The sequence below is a fragment of the Watersipora subatra genome, chromosome 10 (genome assembly GCF_963576615.1).
Source record: "Watersipora subatra chromosome 10, tzWatSuba1.1, whole genome shotgun sequence".
Taxonomy (NCBI): domain Eukaryota; kingdom Metazoa; phylum Bryozoa; class Gymnolaemata; order Cheilostomatida; family Watersiporidae; genus Watersipora; species Watersipora subatra.
Genome location: NC_088717.1, coordinates 46223410 through 46244772, shown reverse-complemented (window position 1 = coordinate 46244772; position 21363 = coordinate 46223410). Strand labels below are relative to the sequence as shown.

The 21363-nt window shown below is 33.3% G+C and overlaps 1 protein-coding gene across 1 annotated transcript; it reads right to left on the bottom strand.

Moving 5' to 3' along the window:
* Positions 1–2645: 2645 nt before the first annotated feature.
* LOC137407327 (short-chain collagen C4-like) lies at positions 2646–17092 on the bottom strand. The gene is made up of 8 exons (XM_068093946.1): positions 16733–17092; positions 14868–15112; positions 9450–9802; positions 8203–8274; positions 7535–7678; positions 6578–6660; positions 6093–6168; positions 2646–2981 (listed from the first exon to the last, which is right to left on the bottom strand). The coding sequence occupies exons 1-8, from the start codon at positions 16970–16972 to the stop codon at positions 2779–2781; spliced, it is 1416 nt and encodes a 471-aa protein (XP_067950047.1). The 5' UTR covers positions 16973–17092; the 3' UTR covers positions 2646–2778.
* Positions 17093–21363: the final 4271 nt, after the last annotated feature.

Here is a 21363-nt window from a genome sequence, read left to right as displayed (position 1 = left end):
CAAGTGGTTCATATAACAAATTACTCACGTGCTTTGGTGGAATGTAGAGTATGCAAACAGGTTAGAAAACATGTCGTCTTTGAAATGGCGAAAACAAAGGTAAGAGTAAGCAGGCGAATAAATAAAGTTTGTCACATCCAGCTTCACCCAGTTGCTCCAAGCCCGGTGAAGGTCTGGTCTTTTCTCTGCTATTGGCTAAGAAACAAGGTGCTTCTCAGCTTGCCAGCTGCACAAACACGATGTGGCGTGTTAGAGATTATGACGAATTGAAATTAACAAGTTTAATATGAGAAAGCGTGTTTGCTATTTGCGATAGATCAAACTTGAACTGAAACTAATATTATCTGATCATGTGACTTGCAATTCCAGCTATATGGCGCGAACAATTTCTACAGCATTTTTTGACCATCATAGCGGACCAAAAGGCTCAGCATTTTTATCAGAGAATGATATGCAATCGTTCAAGCTAAGTTTAAAAATTTAAACATATTTTTATGCTATGTTTTGAGATATCAGTTCTCAAAGTTGCAGCATTACGATGTCGAAAAAATAGACGCGTAAGAACAATTATAGACATGGTTTTTATCGCAAGCGTGAAGTATATTTGTGAAAATAGTTCGACGAATAAGGATGCATGAAAGTGTAAAGATAAACCATCTGGCACAAATACGTCACATTTTAGCCGTTTTGGAAATAGACTATTATAGCCCTGAGAGAAATGCTTATGTTTTATTATTTTTTTAAATAGAATTATTAGCAATTGTTGGCTTATTATTATTTTTGTTGCAAGAATGCCCCAAAGGGTTCTTGCCTTTGGTGCTATCAAAACATATAGCTCTAACCATGGATATTTGGGAGCTCCTCCACGTATGGGTGATTAAAAGTTTTCAAATCTCAATGAAACTTCACTCTAACAATATTAAACTATCCATTGAAAAATTCTAAATCAGCCATTGAGTTTTGGCTGCACAAATGGTTGCTTGTCGTGTATAAGTCAGCATTATTCTTTCAATTTGTAAACTCCATACGTATTAGTCTACTTGTACTCCAAGCTAAACTTTAGTGTTTTGTCTTATGTTGTAAAGTTTTAACGGCCTTAATCGAACTGTTTTTTGGTTACTAGCTGGTTGGTGGGTTTTGTGAAGGTTTAGCGGAAAATTAAGCTTGACTACTCATATGGCAACAAGTAAACATTTGCTTAATTATTACATTGTTCTACCGGAATACCTCAAAAGCTATTTACACGTATTAAAGAAGCGCAAACTAACAGTAATCATACTGAGTAGCCAGGATTGGTTGATAATTCTTAAAAATTGTTGTTTTATACGTTTTTTGCAAGCGCTTCATACTGCTGTCATCAACTGTTTTAAAATCAGTACTGCCCAAAATCTAGCCTGGTATCTTGTGAAATATTTCTGGCTTTAAATAATCTGAATTTGAGCCGGTTGACATGCACCCAGATTTTGCTTAGACATTGTTGAAAATACAGAATCTCAACTTTCCAGACAAAAAGTATTGATCATTATCAATCTTATAGGACTGAAAATTACTTTTTCTAAAACATCATCATAAAAAATTAGCTCAGATTGAACAATTTTAAAGATGAGAAAGATATATCAACAATCGCAAACATAACCCAACATGATTGAATCCATAGATTTATGGACATTTCATGCAACTCTTATTATTGTCAACAGGTTATTACTCTCTTTTTAATTTTTGCTTAAAGTTAGCTTCGTTTCTTTTCATTCTATCACTAGCTTTGTATAAAATACTTTTTAGATAATGGTCAGCAATTCAATATATATTTACATTAGGTAAGGTAGCAATCTACTAAATATATTTAGCTGCTTAATTAAAATGCAAAAAAAGATTGTACGGTAACAGCTTACTCGAAATCAAAATATCGAATGCTGAAGACACGAGATAAAGTTTATTAGGTGATTCCGTGTGTTTTGGTAAAAGTATAGATTTGTGATTAGTAAAAGAATGTAACTATGGCACGTGCTTTTCAGATTAGCTACTTTTGCTAACTTTTAGAAAAGCTGGTTACAACTGGTACACATAATGAGTATTTCAATTTTGTGAATCAATACTTGTTTTACTTTACATAAGAGTAAAAAAGATCATTATAAGTTGAGTCTATATGTATGCAAACAGCATAGTTACTAGTATTAAAAATTTCTGTTCCAATTGAAGCAATTGTTGCATATATATATATATATATATAAATATATATATATATATATATTATATATATATATATATATCTGTCAGCACTGACATTTAGCTTTACTTCCTTTATATTTCTATCAATTGCAGCTATATGTAAACAGTTTTTGAAAGGTTCTAGACTTTTTGCATAAACATATATCAAGGTCGGTCTACCTTTTAGAACAGGTAACTTTATAACTTCAGCTTTTCAGACAACATGGATTCCTTTAGGACCAAAATTTTTGGATGCAGCTTTCACCTGTGCATGATTCTCCAATGTTTAATGATTTTTCATGCTCGGCTTTGACATCTTGTGTTCAGCAGCACAACCTAAACCAAATTGCTATATGCCATTGGTAGGATATACTTTTCATACATCGTTTATACGCTTTTATGCATTTTTTGTAAAAATTAGATCAGAGTCAGCATGCTGCTGCAACTATTAAAGCGCTGATTACAAAAAGAAATGAAGGAAAACATTGTAGATATGTAATGAAATACAATAATATTACATAAATATTGTTTAAATAGGCAAACTTCTAACACAACATAACAATTACAATGTTAGTCTGGGTGCTGGGAGCACACAGTGCAGGCCAATATGTTATTCTCTGTGTAGCTGTGACAGGGATACAATCCGCCGTAGCAGCCTCCAGCTTGGAGAAATGTCAACTTCATTCCCATGGTGTCATTATGCCCCGTGTAGTAATCTGGGTTCCTATCTATGCAGTAATTTCTTGATGAAAAAAAAATTTCGTAGCGCACCGCTGCAAATAAAGAACATGCTTAAGAGTCTGTTTAGCCAACTTTAAAAAATCAAGTTGGTGTTCATAACAAAAGGGATTGTAAAAGCAAAAAGCTATGGCAAAGCATTCTAGAGATGTCAGAACAGCCACCCAGTGGAATTGAAGAAAAGCGCATTAGAGATGCTCTAACAGGTGTTCTGTTAAAGTTGTGTAAATACATGCCTGGCATTCTATAGCAGGTTCTCTAATAAAGTTAAAGAAAGACATGCCCGAAATTTTATAACAAGTGCTCTGTTAAAATTAAAAAGAACTTGATATATGTACTATTAAATATGATCTGATTAGGTTAGAACAGAGCGACATGCTACCATTGCAATTCTTTTGATTATCGTTTTTTAATTATATCTTAAAGCCAAATAAAGCAAAGAACCGAAATCAATAACAATTTATTTAAATTATGTTTATAAACTAAGTACTACTTGGTTTATAACCGACCTACTTTTTAAGTAAGTCGCTAATTACTAGGTTTTAATGAATATATTTTTATAACAAAATATTTTTGTAGAGAAAAAAAATGAAAAACCACAAAAGCCAAAGTGCCATGTTTTCTTTTTGGTTTAAAATAACATGGCAAAACTAAATTAAATTTGACATTTTTCAGTTATTTAGTAGTTACTGTTTTATATCAAACAGGTGTAAATCTATGGGCATTGTAGCCGTGAAACTTTTTAAACCAAAATTTGAAAGATTTGCCTCACATGTATGATTAGTGACACATGTATAATTAGTGAAACATGCATGATTAGTGAAACATGCATGATTAGTGACACATGTATAATTAGTGACACATGCATGATTAGTGACACATGTATGATTAGGGACACACGTATGGTTTTTGACAAATGTATGGTTAGTTAAACGTGCATTAATAGGGACACATGTGCGATAATGACACGTAGTTTTGACGAAATAAATGGTAACAATGCATCTTAGGTCGGTACAACGCACATAAAGTGCATGTGCAGCGCACATACAAGGCACTAGCAACGCGCAAACACTGCATATACAAAACGCATACACTAGCATCACAACGAGAAAAAAAATGCCCCAAAGAGCTCAGGGTTGCCATAAACAAAGGAGTTGTGATGCTTTAGACCTGTTTTAAAACAGATAGTAACTAGAATACTTTGTGCAATGTTTTAGACCTGTTTTATTAACAGACTATAAATATAAATATTTTGTTGTTAATGCGTTGTTAATTACTTGTGTCGGCGTTGTATCCTCAAAATATGTACGTTGCAAGTGCCTTGTATGCATGTTACTAGTGCCTTGTATGCGTGTTGCTAGTGCCTTGTATGCGTGTTACTAGTGCCTTGTATGCGTGTTGCCAGTGCCTTGTATGCGTGTTACTAGTGCCTTGTATGCGTGTTACTAGTGCCTTGTATGCGTGTTGCTATAGTGCATTGTATGCGTGTTGCTAGTGCCTTGTATGCGTGTTACTAGTGCCTTGTATGCGTGTTACTAGTGCCTTGTATGCGTGTTGCTATAGTGCCTTGTATGCGTGTTACTAGTGCCTTGTATGCGTGTTACTAGTGCCTTGTATGCGTGTTACTAGTGCCTTGTATGCGTGTTGCTAGTGCCTTGTATGCGTGTTACTAGTGCCTTGTATGCATGTTACTAGTGCCTTGTATGCGTGTTGCTAGTGCCTTGTATGCGTGTTGCTAGTGCCTTGTATGCGTGTTACTAGTGCCTTGTATGCGTGTTGTATTGGCCTAAAATGCACCGTTTCCAATAAATGGTTAGGTAGAAACAACATGACTCATAAGCAACTACTAAAACAATGTTAAAATTTTATATTTTAATGTTTAATGCTGCATCTGTTTTGAACCTTGTAGAAAAAAAGCATCGATACCTTTTAGTCACATAAACTTGTTGAATTGTTTGGCTTCATGCGATAGAAATAGTTTCTTGTTTTGTAAGCTTTTTAATGTTTGAGAGTAAATAATTTAGAATAATCTTTAGATTAATATTTCTCCTAAAATGAACCCATTGAAAATAAACTGATATTAAGATTCAAATTGAGGGAAACAGATGCCTAGAAATAGCCCCTAGTTCAGTTGAGAAGTTGTGTCATCATGGATTTGATATGTGCATAAGCATGTACATGTACGCATCTGGATGCATATGAATTTGCATGTGCATATGTATATATCAAGTGCATATGTACATACTATGTGCACATGTACATACATACAAACACACGCACACATGCACACACGTAGACACATACACACACGCACATACACACACACGCACACACACACACGCACGCGCATACACGTACACATGTACACACGCACACATGCACACACGCACCCACGCACCCACGCACCCACGCACCCACGCACACACGCACGCACACACACTCATGCACACACACACATACACACACAACACGACATCATACCACACAAAGCACGCATATCAATATACTTGTATATGTAACTAAAATTGCACACATACCGTTACAGATACATATACTCACAAATATACATGTATACATACATATATACATTTACTTACACATATTCATACCTTTACAGATACATGTACTCACAAATATACATGTATACATACATATATACACTCACATACACATATTCCGATACATATAAATCTTAGGTGTGTAAATAGACAGGCGCATATACATATACCTACAGCTATATATAAATATATATTTGACCAATTTTTTTCAAAGCACAAAAACATGTCTCTACTAGGAAAATATGCATGATTTTTTTCCAGCTTGCTTGTAAGAGAGCCCCTTTTAGTGACTTCACTAAAATTTTTAACAAATCACTATTAAGAAAAAATTGCAAATTTAAAATAAATATTTTCAATCGCTGTCAATTTTTTTTATGATGAATGCACGTAAAGACTAATGGTACATTAGAGTTTGTTTAATGCTTTCATAGTGTTTCTGACAAGTAGTAATATTCTATAACAAATAAAAATTTAATTTAAAAAAAACATTTTTGGACTAGCTTCATTATTAGAGTAAGTAAATCTGATTGCTAATCTGATAACAAACCAGCTTCATGAAGTTCGTAGAGCTTAATAGTCACAAGTTACCTGAAGTAGCCATTAGATAACCATTATATTCCTTGTGCCACCCGTTTAAGCATTCAACTCTCCCTGGCAGCGTTATCTAAAACATGGATTAATAACCATGTGTTTATTTTTGAACTACTGACAATTTGAGCTATTGGCATCCAGGTTTACCAAATCATAGTGATGCCAGGCATCATTCACACTTGAAGAGAAACTGCAATTACTTTTCAATGGATATTAACTATACAAAAGGTTATCCAGATTTTAATAGCAATAATAATCAAAATATATTCTAAAGAACAAAAAATCGTGTCCAATTTATTCCGACTCTCACATTTCCTGATTATAACTGGGCGGTATTTCTACAAACTGGTTGCCAGCTAGATATTTAGCTGATTGCTATGCTTAAGTTCTAATGAAAAGTTTGCTATATTACAAATCTGCTGTTAGTTGCATTGCATGTCTGTGTACAGCTCCAAAACTATGTAAAGCTAAATAATATTTACCACTGGGGCTTTAGTAGTAAGGCATACAGCACAGGTGATAACTGAGTTATCTGCAGCCGTATCAAAGATTCCATGGAATGAACCTGCAAAAAATGAATGCATACTAAAATAATTTTTTTCAATAGTACAAAAACCCTTAACAACCAATCATCAACTATCTCCAGGAGGATGCACAATAAGCTATTAAAATTGTATACATACGGACACCCACCCATATTATTATACACCGAACATATTATTAGCTGCACATGTTTAGTTTTAATAAACCAATGGAACCTCAAACATGAATATGGTCTAAAACAACATAGGACTACTAAACATGGTAATTAGAAACAAGCATATTTATTTGAATGTTTTTAATTTGATCTCTAAATTGGTATTAGGCTAGCCAATATTAAAATTAGCGACTATTAATTGAAACAAATTACTACATACTTTGCACACTTCCAGTGTTAGAAATTTTTAGTTTATGTAGTTAAGGCATGAAAAAAGATCCGAAACAATGCTGTTCAACAGCAAAGTAAGCATTAGGTCAGCAAGTTGTTGGCTTAATGTTACACATACGTGCTTTCAGGGAAAAATGTGTTATGGATCATTTTCTGATAAACTTTTGCAAATGAAAATAAAGTTATAACAAAAGTCTAAAAAGAATAACAAAAGGTCTGACTGTTCCTTATATGTACACGCAACACAAAATGCCACCTTTATATGTTAGGCTTACATACATAAGTCTTTTTATGAATTCAAAACAAACCAAAGTTTTGTGCTTCAGACAATTGTTATTTTGCTTTTGTTTTGCCAACATTTCGATCAAACTTTATATTAAGATGTTGAGCTCACTGGCAGGTTTCAGTTAATGCTACATGTATCAAGCGGCATCAAGCAGCGTATAGCCTGAGCAGAAAAGGTTAATCGTTCAAAGTATAACTAAATGTACTGGAAAAAAGGTCTGCTCACCTAAGGAAAATTTAGCCGCAAAAAGCTTTGTGGAAGTTTGAACAGTAGTTGTAGCATTGCCATGCCAGGAAGGGGTGGTGCTTAAACACTCTAACTCCGTGGACCCACCCATTCCATACCAAGGATTAGCTGCTGCAGCATACCCTACAAAAAGCAATGAGAAAATGATGATTTAATTGTAAGTTTGTAGTTTGTATTTCAGTAAAAAATTTCTACTAAAATGAAAGATAGTATTTAATAAAGTATTTAAAGTAAGCTGCTCTCAGATTACCTTTCCAGAATATATGACGCACATAAGATTTAAAGCCAAAATGTAATGGGTTAATTTTTTGTGTAAAATTTGATTCACTGTCATCCATTTAAAATAAATTTACTTGTGTTTCTAAAAATTCAAATGCCAATACCAACACAAAACAAGTAAATACTTTTGCAGAATTGTGGCGAATAAAAACAGATAAGATGTTATGAACAAATAGTTTTTTATTGAGATTGATAACCATGAGTAAACATGATGTTTGGCGTTACTTGCCATAATAAAAATAATTAATAAATTGAAAAGGCTGAAATCAGGAATTATTGAGTTTGTTGAACCGACATGTTGCTGTAAATAGTAGGCAAATGCAATTGCTATGTACGTTGAATAGGTTTAGATTGTGGAGCCAGTTTACCTGAGTATAGCAATGTTGACACTTGAGGACACGTAACTTTACCCCATCTTACAAACGTGCTGCCAATGCCACCTGCTAGGCAAAAAAGAAATACATGTTTTTAGCTTACCAATGCATAATATCAGGCTATAACAAATACATTCTGATCAGTGAACAGGAACAGTTATCTACTACATTACTGATATGGCTAAAATATTTTAAAAATATTTTCTATGTAATAAACAAAGTTATATTGTATTTAATAACCACAGAGCTTATAGAGCTGTGCATTGATACAAACTGAACTGCATGGAGAGGTGTAATCTCTTGATGAGGATAGTTGAATAATTTTTTTAATTCATGATGGGCCACAAGCCAAGTTGAGAAATTGTTCAGCCAAAGGTGAAGCAAACAGAAGCGAAATAATGGCAATTGCTTAGATATAGTAACAATAGTTAAGCATATGAATCAAACAAACTGAGGTTTTAGGGCAGAGTCGAATCGAAATTCAATATCTGGAAACTGCAGATGATCAGGATAATTATGCAATGGTCAGGTCAGCAGAAATGGAAACTTACTAATCATAAACTTCATCAGATTGATTAAGCACATGCAATATCTGTATACAAACTTTTTAAGGAAGCTCATAACTCCAGTCTGTGATAACCATAAGCTAATTAGACACTATGGCAGAAGCAGAAGGGCTCAATATCTTCCTAGATAGTGTAGTTTCTGGATTTTCCAAAGTAATAGAGCAAGTTCCTTGTATTTGAGATAACCTAAGGCTTGGTAGATACCACCACTCAGCAAAGTTGAAGGTTTTAGTAATGTTCTCTTTGCTAACTTATAGTCTTTGATGGTTTACTCACTCATTAGCGCAACTGCTAAAATGTTTTTTTAACATTATTTTTTCAATTTTTTGGATATTTATTATTATTATGTTAACCTTAACAATAGGTAAATAAAGGCTAGATGACCACATAGTAAATTTGCTAATGTGTGTTGGTGTGTGAATGTGTGCATGCGCGTGTGCGTGCGCGTGCGTGTGCGTGTGCGCGCGTGTGGGTGCGAGTGCAAGTGCATGTGCGTATGTGTATGAGTCAACTATCAAAGAATATGTCAGCTCAAGAGAATTTTAACGTAGCAAAAAGAAAACTACTGTAGCTTTTAAACCATGGCTACACATAGTTACATGGTGGTCAATTATAAAGCCTGAACGATAAGGCAGTCATTGTTGAATTTATCGACTGCATAAGAAAAAAATTAACCTGATCCGTTAGAGCTTCCTGGTCTTCCTCTTGATGATGCTGTAGACTCCCTTTTTCCAGAGGGCAGTAATCCTTCAGGACCTTCTCTTCCGGATGTTCCAGTGTCTCCAAGTTGGCTATTGTTTCCTGCTTGCCCTGGTTGTCCATCGCTTCCGGGCTGTCCAGGTGGTCGATCTCTTCCGGGCTGTCCTGGTTGCCTATTGCCCTGAGCTTGTCCTTGGTGTCTACTATACCCAGGGCCTGTTGTCGATAAACCACCACCACCAGGTGAACCATAGATATCAGAATCGTTTTCAGGGTCTGGCGTCCAGACAAGATTTGAGCTTTTATAGGCTGTGTTTTGAATATCTTCCCTAAAACATAAGAAGTAAAAATGAGAGACTGAGTTTAAAAAAAAATTTTAATCTTGATAAATTTTCGAATTCCTTTGACCCAGAAGCTTACAAAAAATTTTAAATTATTTGTTATTGTAACACCTAGGAGTCTCTGCAGAACCTTAGCAAATAAAATATACCTCACATAAACCATATTTAGCTACCAAGTTTGTGCACTATAATGCACTTTTATTGAAGTGCACAGACGGCGCTATTTGTTTGGCTCAAGCAAAGTTTAAAAATTTTTAACAATCATAGGCAATGAAGTGACTCAATGTGACTTATTACAACAGAAAAATTTAGTTTTCATGTTGCTGGCAAGTTTTGGTTTGCTAATGCTGTAATCAAAACCACATAATACCTATCAATTGCATGCATAATAACCCAACTTTTTATAATTAGGAGACACATTTAAAATTTCACTATAAGTAGAACAAGGCAAGAATTAGTGAAATTCTTCAAATGATTGCTATGTTTAATTTGCTACATTAGAAGATTGCTTTATTGATATATGGACTGAGAAAATAAACTTTATTTATATTGACCAACGCCTCTTAAAGCAAATTATACAACGAGACAACAAAAATAGTAAAGTACACTATATGATTATAATGATATATTAAAATTGTTGTAATAATAACATTATACCATTATACCATTATATATTATATGAAAAATCTTATATTGTACTATTGCAATGATGATATGCATGTAATATATAACATAGAATATATAGAGCAAAGTTTTTTTTTAAATTTTGGAACCGCCCAGTTTGAACCAGTAAAACACTTTTTTTGTTTAAGCTATGAATATGCTGGGTATTAAGGAAATCTAATGATCCATCTGTATGAGAAACATGGGAAACGATTGGCGAAAAAATACCCTGCTAAAGCAAAGTAATTAAATATGTTAATAAAACCATTTTTTAAGTTCTAGCATAGCCTACTGTTTTTGCTGCACAACTAGTTTTTAAAATGGCATTGACACTAGTCATTCCGGCGATAATATTGTAAATAAAAAGTGAGATTATCAACAGTTGATAAGAAAATCAAAGAAAACAAAATCTAAGGGTAGAAAATGCTATTAAAATCTCATTTTATTCAATATTCAAATTCATTCACATCCAATTATCAGCTCATATTTCGCTCAATCATTATAAGTCTAAAACTCAAAAAATATAAAAAGTGTTAAAATGATCAAACATCAGCAGCTTTTTATTGAAGTACATGTGAAAGACATGTTTCTAATCATAAGATTTTCAGTCAAGTCAAACAATCAAGGTCTTAAAGTGCTTTAAGGACTGAGAAAGTATTGCCCAACATATAGCCTATGCATTTTCTCAGTTATCTTTGTACAACGGGAAGCCTTTCTAGATCAGCACGTCCATGTTATTTGCGCTTTGTGAAGCAAGGTGGCACCCGCTTATTAATAAAAAGCAAAGCATTGAACGTTATTTGAAGGGCAACAAAAGTATTAATTAAAGTATTGACAGCCCTGAGTCAACAGTCCAAATGCTGTTGACTCAGGGCTGTTTCAGTATTAACACTATATTGTTCTTAAGTGTTTACCAGAACTTCCTACAGCCATGGCAGCTGCCAATTTAGTACCTTTTAAGCAAAAGTAAAGTCAAATCAGCCACTTACAATGCACATGACTATTTGAAGTACAAGTTGCGCTGCTACGCAACTAGATCAACTCAGTTGACAATATCAATGTTATAAATGTTCTTCATCAAAATGAAATGTGATAGATTGTTATTAACATTGACAAAATCTCTTCGAAGTCATTCAGCATAACTTCTCAAACAGTACAGATTTAACCCGTGAGGATAATGCTATAGAGCAAGTTCACAGATCATTACTTGCTTTTGTTGGTATACAAATCATTTTTTGGTATTAGTGACGGGCCATTTGCTGCGTATCTTAGTTTGACACGCCAAAATTGCCTGTTATGCCAAAACTGACTGAATCAACTAGTTTTGTTTTAGACATTTACTTGCACCAAAAACTAAGCAAAAGGCATTAATTCTAATGAAAATCTTAAAGTAATTGATCCACTATAAAAAAACATCTACACTGACATATTAAACTCCAAAAGATTGAAGTAGACCATGTTAGTTAACACCTGGTCAGCTAATTAACTCAGGTAACACTGCGATCATTTAGTCAGAAACTGAGGTCAACATTTGTTGTAACCACGTTTGCTAAAAATTCTGAAACCCAAGGTTTTTTGTTGTTTTGATACAAATCGTGGCTTTGTTATTATTTACTGAGTAAGTAGCAACAAAGCCATCTTTGTTTTTGATCTCAAGATGCAGATATCCCAAGTAGTTTTTATTTTATCATTACATCAAAACAGTGTTTCAAGCCACTGAGAAAACAGCAAGTTTATATGAATAATATTATAACAGTGTTTGTATTTCTCAGTTAACATTCAAATATTTGTTAATATACAGATCATAAATTTTACCCTGAGATATAGTTTTACCGAAGTTGTTTGTATTGGCTGCATTTGTGTAAGCACTCAGCACGTGTTACATATTTAAGTTATTTGAAAATATTCAAAGGGTAAAGATTATTTTATTTACTGCTAGAGTGCATTTATAGCTGGTAGCGCATAGTAAAATAACTTAAGTCATTTTAGGAAAAAACAATTTTTGTGTAATTAAGCTTAAAGGTTAACTTCCAATGCATTTCACATTACAGTTATTCGGTATCAAAAGATCCATCATATCTTTCTCTGCTGTGTCGTAGGTGTAAAATATGTAATAATGTGAATACAAGCTTTTAAAAGTTAAAAAACAAACAGGTAATCGCAGCCATCACAAAAATGCCGTAGTTTGGAATCTCTTTATTTCGACGACGTGCTCAACTCCACCTGGTTATTTTTTCGACACAAGATGTTATCAAGTAAAAGGAAATGCCAATAAAATTTTAAATGTAAAATGTTTCATAGCATTAGTTTCTGACAAAAACTTCAGGTTTTACCGGAAAGCCCTTATCAAATACTGAAGTTACTATACAGTTTTGATTCAAGTTGGTCTAATCACCTAGTCTTAATCTGGTCATGTGGCCCACACTTTCTGCTAAAAAGGGCAAACAATTTCTGCAGCATTTTTCAATAATTACAGGTAATCAACAGGCGTGTTATGTTTATCAAAGAATGATATGCATTCTTTCGAGCTGAAGTTAAAAAATTAGTCGAATTTTAACTAGGTTTTGAAATATCACTGCTCAAAGTGACCGCATTACAACGATGATGAAATAGGTGTGTAAGGACAATAGACATGGTTTTATAAAATGTGTGAATTATATTTGTGAAAATATTCCGACAAATGAGGTTGCATCAAAATGTAAACAGAAGCCATTGTGTTCAACCACATCCAATTTGAGCCGTTTTGAAAAAATTCCAACGTACTGCATTTTCGTGATGACTGCAATTAACTGTTCATTTTTTAGCTTTAAAAGCTTGCCATCACATTTCCACATCTTTTCCACGAACAACACAGCAGAGTAAGACATGATGAACTTTTTAATACCAAATAACTGTAATGTGAATTTTGTTGCAAGTCAACCTTTAAAAGGGAATTAAAAGGTAATAGATGATATCAGTTATTAGTTGAATTCAGAATCTGCCACAGTCAGAAAACTTGAATTACAGCCTTCAAAGAGGCCTTAAAATATTGAAATTAATATTTGTTGAAAATAGTCATTTTAAACTTAAAAATAAAATAAACTCTCTGTTTAACCATACATCATTAAGTAAAAACACTTGTTCAACTTTTATGTCTGCTTCTTGCTAATAACCAAGCAACTTCTGTTAATTTACCACTAATATGGAGACTTATTTAGTAAACTAGTTCTGTTTTTTGACTGTTTTTTTCTATTTAAATAGGGAGTTTTTTAATCCTTTCTTTTGGCTGCTCACAATTTTCTATATGAAGTATAAAGTTTTGCTGTATAATAATTTGATTGTCTGCTGCAGTAGGGAAAGTGCACCACCAAACTGTTTTTCACAAATTACAGTGTTTGTGATTGTCAAGCTCAAAAAATTTACTATAAATAAAAATAACCATTGCGCCCAAAGAATCTGTAAACCAATATTTAAAACGATAATTTAGTTTAACACGAAATTAAGTTAAAATTGTACTTCAACTTACATAAGCATCAAACATCTATGTGCAGGCAAACTCTAGTAATTTGCTTTGCCAAGTGCTTTTCTCTTTTAGCTAATAACAGTGATAGGAAAGTGAATCATTTTATATCGTGCTACTCAGATATTCTATCTAAGTGGCATATAATTCTAAATCTAAAATGTTCAAAATTAAAAACTCTCCTCCCTTGCCAAGCAGTACACGTGGAGCTTACCAAAATAACTTTAGTGAGTAATAGCTGTTTTGTCTGAGACGCGTAGATATCGCAATGCAATGTTGTAATCAGCTAATCTTTACCGTAATGTGAGTCATCTCTGCTCATGCTCTCCAAAGCAATGGCTTGTTGGGTGAAATCTTGCATCTTACGGGATTCAAACACATGACTTACAGAGTGGGCATGCTCTAACACTCGCCAACAGTCTACACACTGGCATTCAAGATTAATTGTATGTCTAGCTATTACTCATGATGATCTCTTATGGCAAACTAGCCTGCCAGCGTATTAGTGACTATAATTTCAAATACCTAAAGCTTAAATGTTTTAAATACTTGTGAAATTTCATCTTATTTGCAGTTTTTAGATCAGTCTTAAGTTGCAAAAGCCTCTAAGATTGGTAACCTGTTACAATTCCAAGCAACAATGCAAAACTAGTTACTAAAATTCAGATTAATTTCAGTGAATAGCATACAAGAAAACCAGACGTCAGCGAACAAATGACCTTTAAAGTAACATAATAGTATCCCAACCATGATACAAGTTTAGCTGGTGAGATACAGCCTCAGCATAATTGATCGGTCATGCCTAGCAAAGCTAACCATTTCCTTCAGAATATTTCACCGAACTACAATTTCCATGGTTACGGGAATGTTTTTGGTATAATCTTAAAGTACCTCTGACTAGAGGCTGGTAATGTACTTCCAATGGTGAGAGCAGGTCTGCTTGATAGGGTTGTTCTTGTTGGCTGAGTCGGTCGGACAGTGGTCACGTCTATAGTTGTTTGCCGACGAGAAGGTCCTCTGTCAGAAGAAGGTCTTGTAGTTTGATTCCAATAAGTCTCCCATTGCAAGGAAGAAGGTCTCGTGCGATTCTGATAGGAACGGAACCTAGCTGAGCGTTTTAGGATATGATTTCGAATCTGTGTAGTAAAAAACATTAAAGTCTGACCAGCTCAATAACTTTTATCAAAATATATGGTCACTTTTAAATCATTTTCCATTGGTGTTAATGTTTGAGATTATCTGATTGCTAGGATGTTTCTAGATAAACATTGATAAAACTTGATGATAAAAACATTCAGAAGATAATTTGCGTGAAGTCACTAGTTATTATCATTGTAATCGTTAAAATTGGCTCATTTGTTGAAGTTGAGCTTTTACGCGTCTCTATTCTGTTGGTTTCTTTGCAATTACAAACTTAATAATCACAATTTCTATTGATTTGAGCAACTTAATCGTGATCAAGTTTTATCGGTTTTAATTTTGAAACATATTGACAATCACATCACCTCAAAAATCAAAAATGATGGCAAATGATAGAAAAATACTGATAATTTCTGAAAAAAAATGAAAATATTGTGTGAGGTCATTTTTGAGATTATGTCTAAAATATACAAAGCTATAGAAAATTGTTATAACTATTCAATTTATGCTCTATGCTGGTCTATGGTCGAAGCATTGTAAGCAAAAGCCAACAATATTTCTGTTTTTTGTTTATGACTACTGTCAAGCAACATGGTCATTTTACCTGATGATTTGTGTGTCATTCTAAACAAAACTTGGTCAAATTTAACATTTACCATTTCCCTTGCCAACTAGTACATGCAAAACTTATCATAGTAACTAGGATAGTAATGGCTGTTTGTGTTGCATACATGTGGGTGTAGCATATGTGGGTATCTAATAATCAGTTTTAACATAATACTGTTTGCCCATTAGTTTGTTCAAAGCCACGGCTAGAGACTTGACCAAAGATATTGCATCATTTCAAATTTCAGCTCACAGCTTTCAGCATGGCAGACTGACATTTCAACAGCTGTGCCACTTGAACTTTCAGGGCCGCTGAGACAAAAAAGTTACGGTTTGTTATAATACTGAACAGGTCTATAAAAAAAATTAAAACTGAGACAAAAACAAATTTTGAATCTCGTTCATCACTTTCATAGCATTTTTAGTGAATCATAGCGAAGTAAATGCTCCCTCAATTTCTCACATAGCCATTGCACTGCTACCCGAGTTACCTTTTTGACTAGTCCTAAACTAACCTTGTACAATTCAATGTTTTTTTTACTTGGTGAGTCAGTGAGAATGATTTTTCAAAATTTCTCAATAAACTTAATATTGTAATTCAAATTGGGGTTTTTTACTTAGCTTTTGGTTTAGGCAAAAATCTAAAGCAAAATATGGTCTTTAATTCAAGCCAGTTAGTTCATATTGTTGTTTCAAATAATCATTTAATATTACTAGCATTGTTAATGTAGATAAAATAAACTACATTATACACTAAACAATACAGTATAGAGACACACAAACTACAGTATGCACTGAATGACACAGTATAGAAACACCCAAACTACAGTACACTATGCGCTAAACAACACATTATGGAGGCACATAAACTACTGTACACAGTCCATTACTTTCATTGACAAAAATATAGTTTGCATGTCAAGATTCATAAAATCTACATACTTAGAAACATACTTTTTATTATTCTAACTTTGGAAAATAAAAAAAGTAATAGAAAATACTCAACTGACCTTTTCATTCTTTAAGTTTTCCAGCTCTTCTTTAAAATTGTTTACAAGTGTTTTAAGTGAAGAAACTTCCTCGCTTGTGCTGTGCAGATTATAGATTGTATAGCATCCAAATATGAAACCGCTGCAGCATAAAAAGCACAGAATAGCTAAAATAGAAAAGTTGCTCATATTTTCTTGTGAATTCATTTTCTTGCTGTTTTCTGTACTCAATGATTTATTTTGATCGCATAAGCATCTCATTCTATATGAACACAAAGTAGATCCACTTCGGATATTTAAATCAAAGAACTTTCCCTTGCTGCTCAATAGTTCCACCCTTCCTTCTCGTTCTTTACTATTTAAGCTCAAAACAACCCGCTTCCGTTCACGTCTAGCATATTCAATGAGTGTTCCGTACAACTAGGTGCCTTACAGAGCTACCATGCAAGTCAACCAATGATTTGTGTCAAACATTTTATTTTTGGCAATAACGATGCTTGCGCAATACTCAAAGTCTAACCAGCAAACGAATTGAAAAGTAATTAATCATAATGGCAAAACGTTAAGCACGGTCACTGTCAAGCCTTTTAGAAAGGAGCTAGTGACACTGGCATAAAAAGAAAGTAGCAGAAAAAAACTACTAAGGCAACTTCAGTCAGTGAATGACTGACAAGATCAAAGGTTATTTAGTCTGGTAAGTAACTAACAGAAGAATAGTGGTCTGGCTAGATAAAGCTAAACTATGAGATGATACATGTAAGTTAGTTGTTCCTGTCCAATGGTTGACTGCTTTCTCACTTTTTCAGTTTCGGGTATTTTTAAAAGCAAATAGGTTTTTTACTCGATATTGTAACTTGAATTCTTAATAGGTTGTATCAGGTTGTACAGATTATCATTTATTACATTTGATATTCTACAAAATAATTATGTGCAGCATTACACAAAGGAAGCTAAACGAAGTCTAGAAGAAAATGCGCGCACACAACGAAAAGTCATTAACGAAAATTCAAACCTCTGAAAATTGTTGCAAGTTTTAGGCTACATGGCAAACTAAATGCTGTGCACCATGGTGTTAGCACTCAGCAACCTGTGGTTTGAGGCAGCACACAAAATAGCTCACTGTGTAAAGTTCACAGCAAAATCGATATCGGTAACTCACAATTTCTAAATATAGAGAAATATTTCAGCATTTGTGGCACTCATTGAGCTCCCTCTCCTGTGTGACATCACTTATTTCTAATGATTAACCTCAGAAATTAACCTATTATGAGCACATGATTGATAGGTTGCAGCAGATAGAGAGGCTAAGGAATCAAAACATTTTATAACAGTAGTTGTTGAACCTTTTTAAACAATACCCACTTTCTTTATACATTAGCAAATTTTCTACTAATATCATGATAATAACATTTAGTATATTGCAACAAGCAAAATTAGTTTATATTGGTATTCTTATGTGATTACAATAACCCGTTTTGTTCAAAGGAAACTTCCCTTAACACATTTTCTTCCAAGTACCCAATGAACTACAAATGTATGTATGTTAAACCATTTACATTTTTTTAGTTCTTTGCGGGGCTTTAAAGCGCATACTGATTATGTAAGCTAGTACCCTTGCAGTCCAGTGTACCATGTGAGAGTGACAGAGGTGATAATTGACTGCACAATCATTCCAAAATATGTTGATGCATAAACAAAATAGGACAGACACGATCGCTTGAACAGGTAGTAGAATGTCTGCTACAAGATTGAAAGCTGCAGGTTTGAATCTTATTGAGAGCAATCTTTTTTCTTGACCTGTAAACATGGCTTTGACAGACAAATGAACAAACATGGCTTTTGCTGTAGCATGGACTTGTTGTGATTTCAACAGCTGCCATTCATTTGAATTCCACGCATAAAAATTGCCTTGCATTCTAGAACTAAAACATTCAGAAGAAGTCAACTAATATTGAATAAATTGATGTGGAACAGTGTAAATTTTGTATATTCTGATTAAAACAAATATAACACGGCATAAAAAACTTTTAAAATTAAAAGTTCTACAGAAAGAGTCTAGCATGCTACATATAGTTATTACATGAAAAATCAACCACAAATAAACGAATGCTTCCAAAAGGAAACTAAGTTCTCAAAAGGGCTAACTTTTTATTTAGTAACATTAAAAGTACTGCAACAAATCTTTTCACCAATGTAGCTTTTATATGTCGGAAAATGCGCTTTGCTGAACTATTAAAAACTAGTTTTGCAAGGTAAAATATTTTATCATTGTATCAATTGAGAGACAAAAGGAAAATTGGCAAACTTTTAACTCCAAGCTGTTTGGCTTAAGCCATGTTTTATGGCTCAGAAAAGCACACCTGTGCCCTTTTGCTGAAAATTTATTCTGTTAGCTTTAATATTAAAAAATACCACTAACTTCGCTGTTTGATTTTTTAACACAATAAACAGACCAGCTTGTTAAACATTTCAATCAAACAATCATATATCCATTAAACCAGATGAAAGTTTAAAAAATACCAACAAAATAAAAATATGTCATACGAAGGGTTGATCGCTTTATGGATATATTGAAATTTGCATGCGAAAAGACAACTTTTAAATTTAAATATTTCAGCAATCAATCAAAAAATAAATTGCTCATATTATATTTCCGACCTGATCTCATTAAATTAACTGTCAGCAATTTTAACTCTAGACCAAAAGTTAGAGCACTTTTCTGTTGCCCAACTACTGGATGCACACGTAAATGTGCTAAGGTGTGCCAGGTCTAGACTTTTTATGGTAGCTATAATTAATTTTCCAGTTTCAATATGACGCAAAATGCAACCATTACTCAAGGTTGAAAGATACTGGGGCTACTTTGCAGTCATGTTTGCAAAGATAAATTTTTAAGTTACCTGTATTAGGCTGCGCTTAGATAAACCGAGCGTTAGTGCTAATCTCCCGTAAGAGGAAACGTCTCCCTATTTGACGCAATTAACTTAAGGTGAACGCCTTCAATCATCTTTCCTAGTGTGAGTGTTAGTTGACCAATCAAAGCTGTTATTTTTAATAGTTTGAAGCCTAATCTTATACTAGGAAGTTGCCTAATCTTAGACTATATTAGCAACCTTTCATTAAATATTAAAGCATTTAGAAAAGTACAATTCTCTTTGAAATGAAAATAGTTTTCAAGCTCCAGGCTTATACATTTCAATGAAAAAACAAAAACCAAATAGAGTAAAAAGATTTCTTCACACTCTTTAACAAAAATTATGTTTTAGAGCTAACTGGACAAAATATTTTTATTGCAGTACGCTGAGTCTAATAAAGCATGTAAATTTGTTATGAATTGAAAAGCAAATAGTTTTAGGGTAAAACTATAATAGCTGAAAATAAGCTTTTAGGCTTTGCTTTTGTTTAATAGTTCATTGAAAATAATTTATTCCAGTGTGTCATCAGAAACTAAAGTTCTATTAGCAACCATTTTTGATTTCTTGGGCAGCTAGAAGTGCCCTCAGTGTTTTGGCAATAATTCAGGAACTAATAATCCTAGTGATCTTAAACTTTGTAATTACGCTAAGAACGCACCACACACAAAGCAACCACAATTTTTAGTTTTACATAAACTAGAAGCTTTATAAAAACAAAACAATGCTAAACAACCAAGCTTACTTACATGTAGGAACAGGTAAAATATCATTTCTAGAATTATCTAGGTTCTAAGGTTTAAGGTGTTAAAACATGGCATAAAGTACAAATCAGGCTCACACAGATTATCTGATTAATAATCAACTGATCTGAAGTAAACATTTTAGAAAAAGTGGATAAATCTTTACTATAATAAGAGCCGAGTCCATCTATCTGTCTGAAGTCACGTTAGGAGCATTGAGAAAAACATAACCTCGTACGGGTATCGAACAGGAATTTTGTCTCCAATTGCTAGTGTTATTTAACCAGGTATTCACGTGTAATATAAAAAAGTACCAATAAAGACATTGAAGGGTTTCTGGCACTAACCTCTTTACTTTAATGTTTTAAAGCCCATTTATTATTTATTTTGCATAGAAAAATAACCTTTTAAGATAGGTAAATAAAATTAGTAACAATGTTTTATAATGTCTAATGGTGAACCGCTAGTTAGCTTATTGTGAAAAAGTGTTTAGGCTTTAAAAATATCTAAGCTGTTCTACTTGTTAAACCATTTTGCTAAATTTTTTTCCTATTTATCACCTACATCTTTGGGTTTCGTTTTTACTGTAGCTTATAAAAAATAAAACTGAATTGAGATAGTGACCATCATATCTCTTTCAGATATTGTTGAAAATATTTTGGCAAATGGCATATTAGAATTTTGTTGTAGTCAGTACACCAACTGCCCAAATTTAATTTTGAGAAAAAAAATTTTAATTGATATAATATGGTGGAAAAAAAGTTGAAGCAATTTGTTTTGTTGTTGAAGCAATATTTTGAAGACAAAAAATATTGTGTTCCATATATTGAGGCAAAAAAAATTCATAACCGAGGTATACTCTGTAATTTTATTACAGTTAAAGGCTGCATAACCAACATTTGTTTATTTATTATATTATCAGTTTGGAAAGGTAAATAAATGGTGTGTATTTTCATTAAAAATACCACTGTGATGTCGAATTAGCTTTTTGTATGTA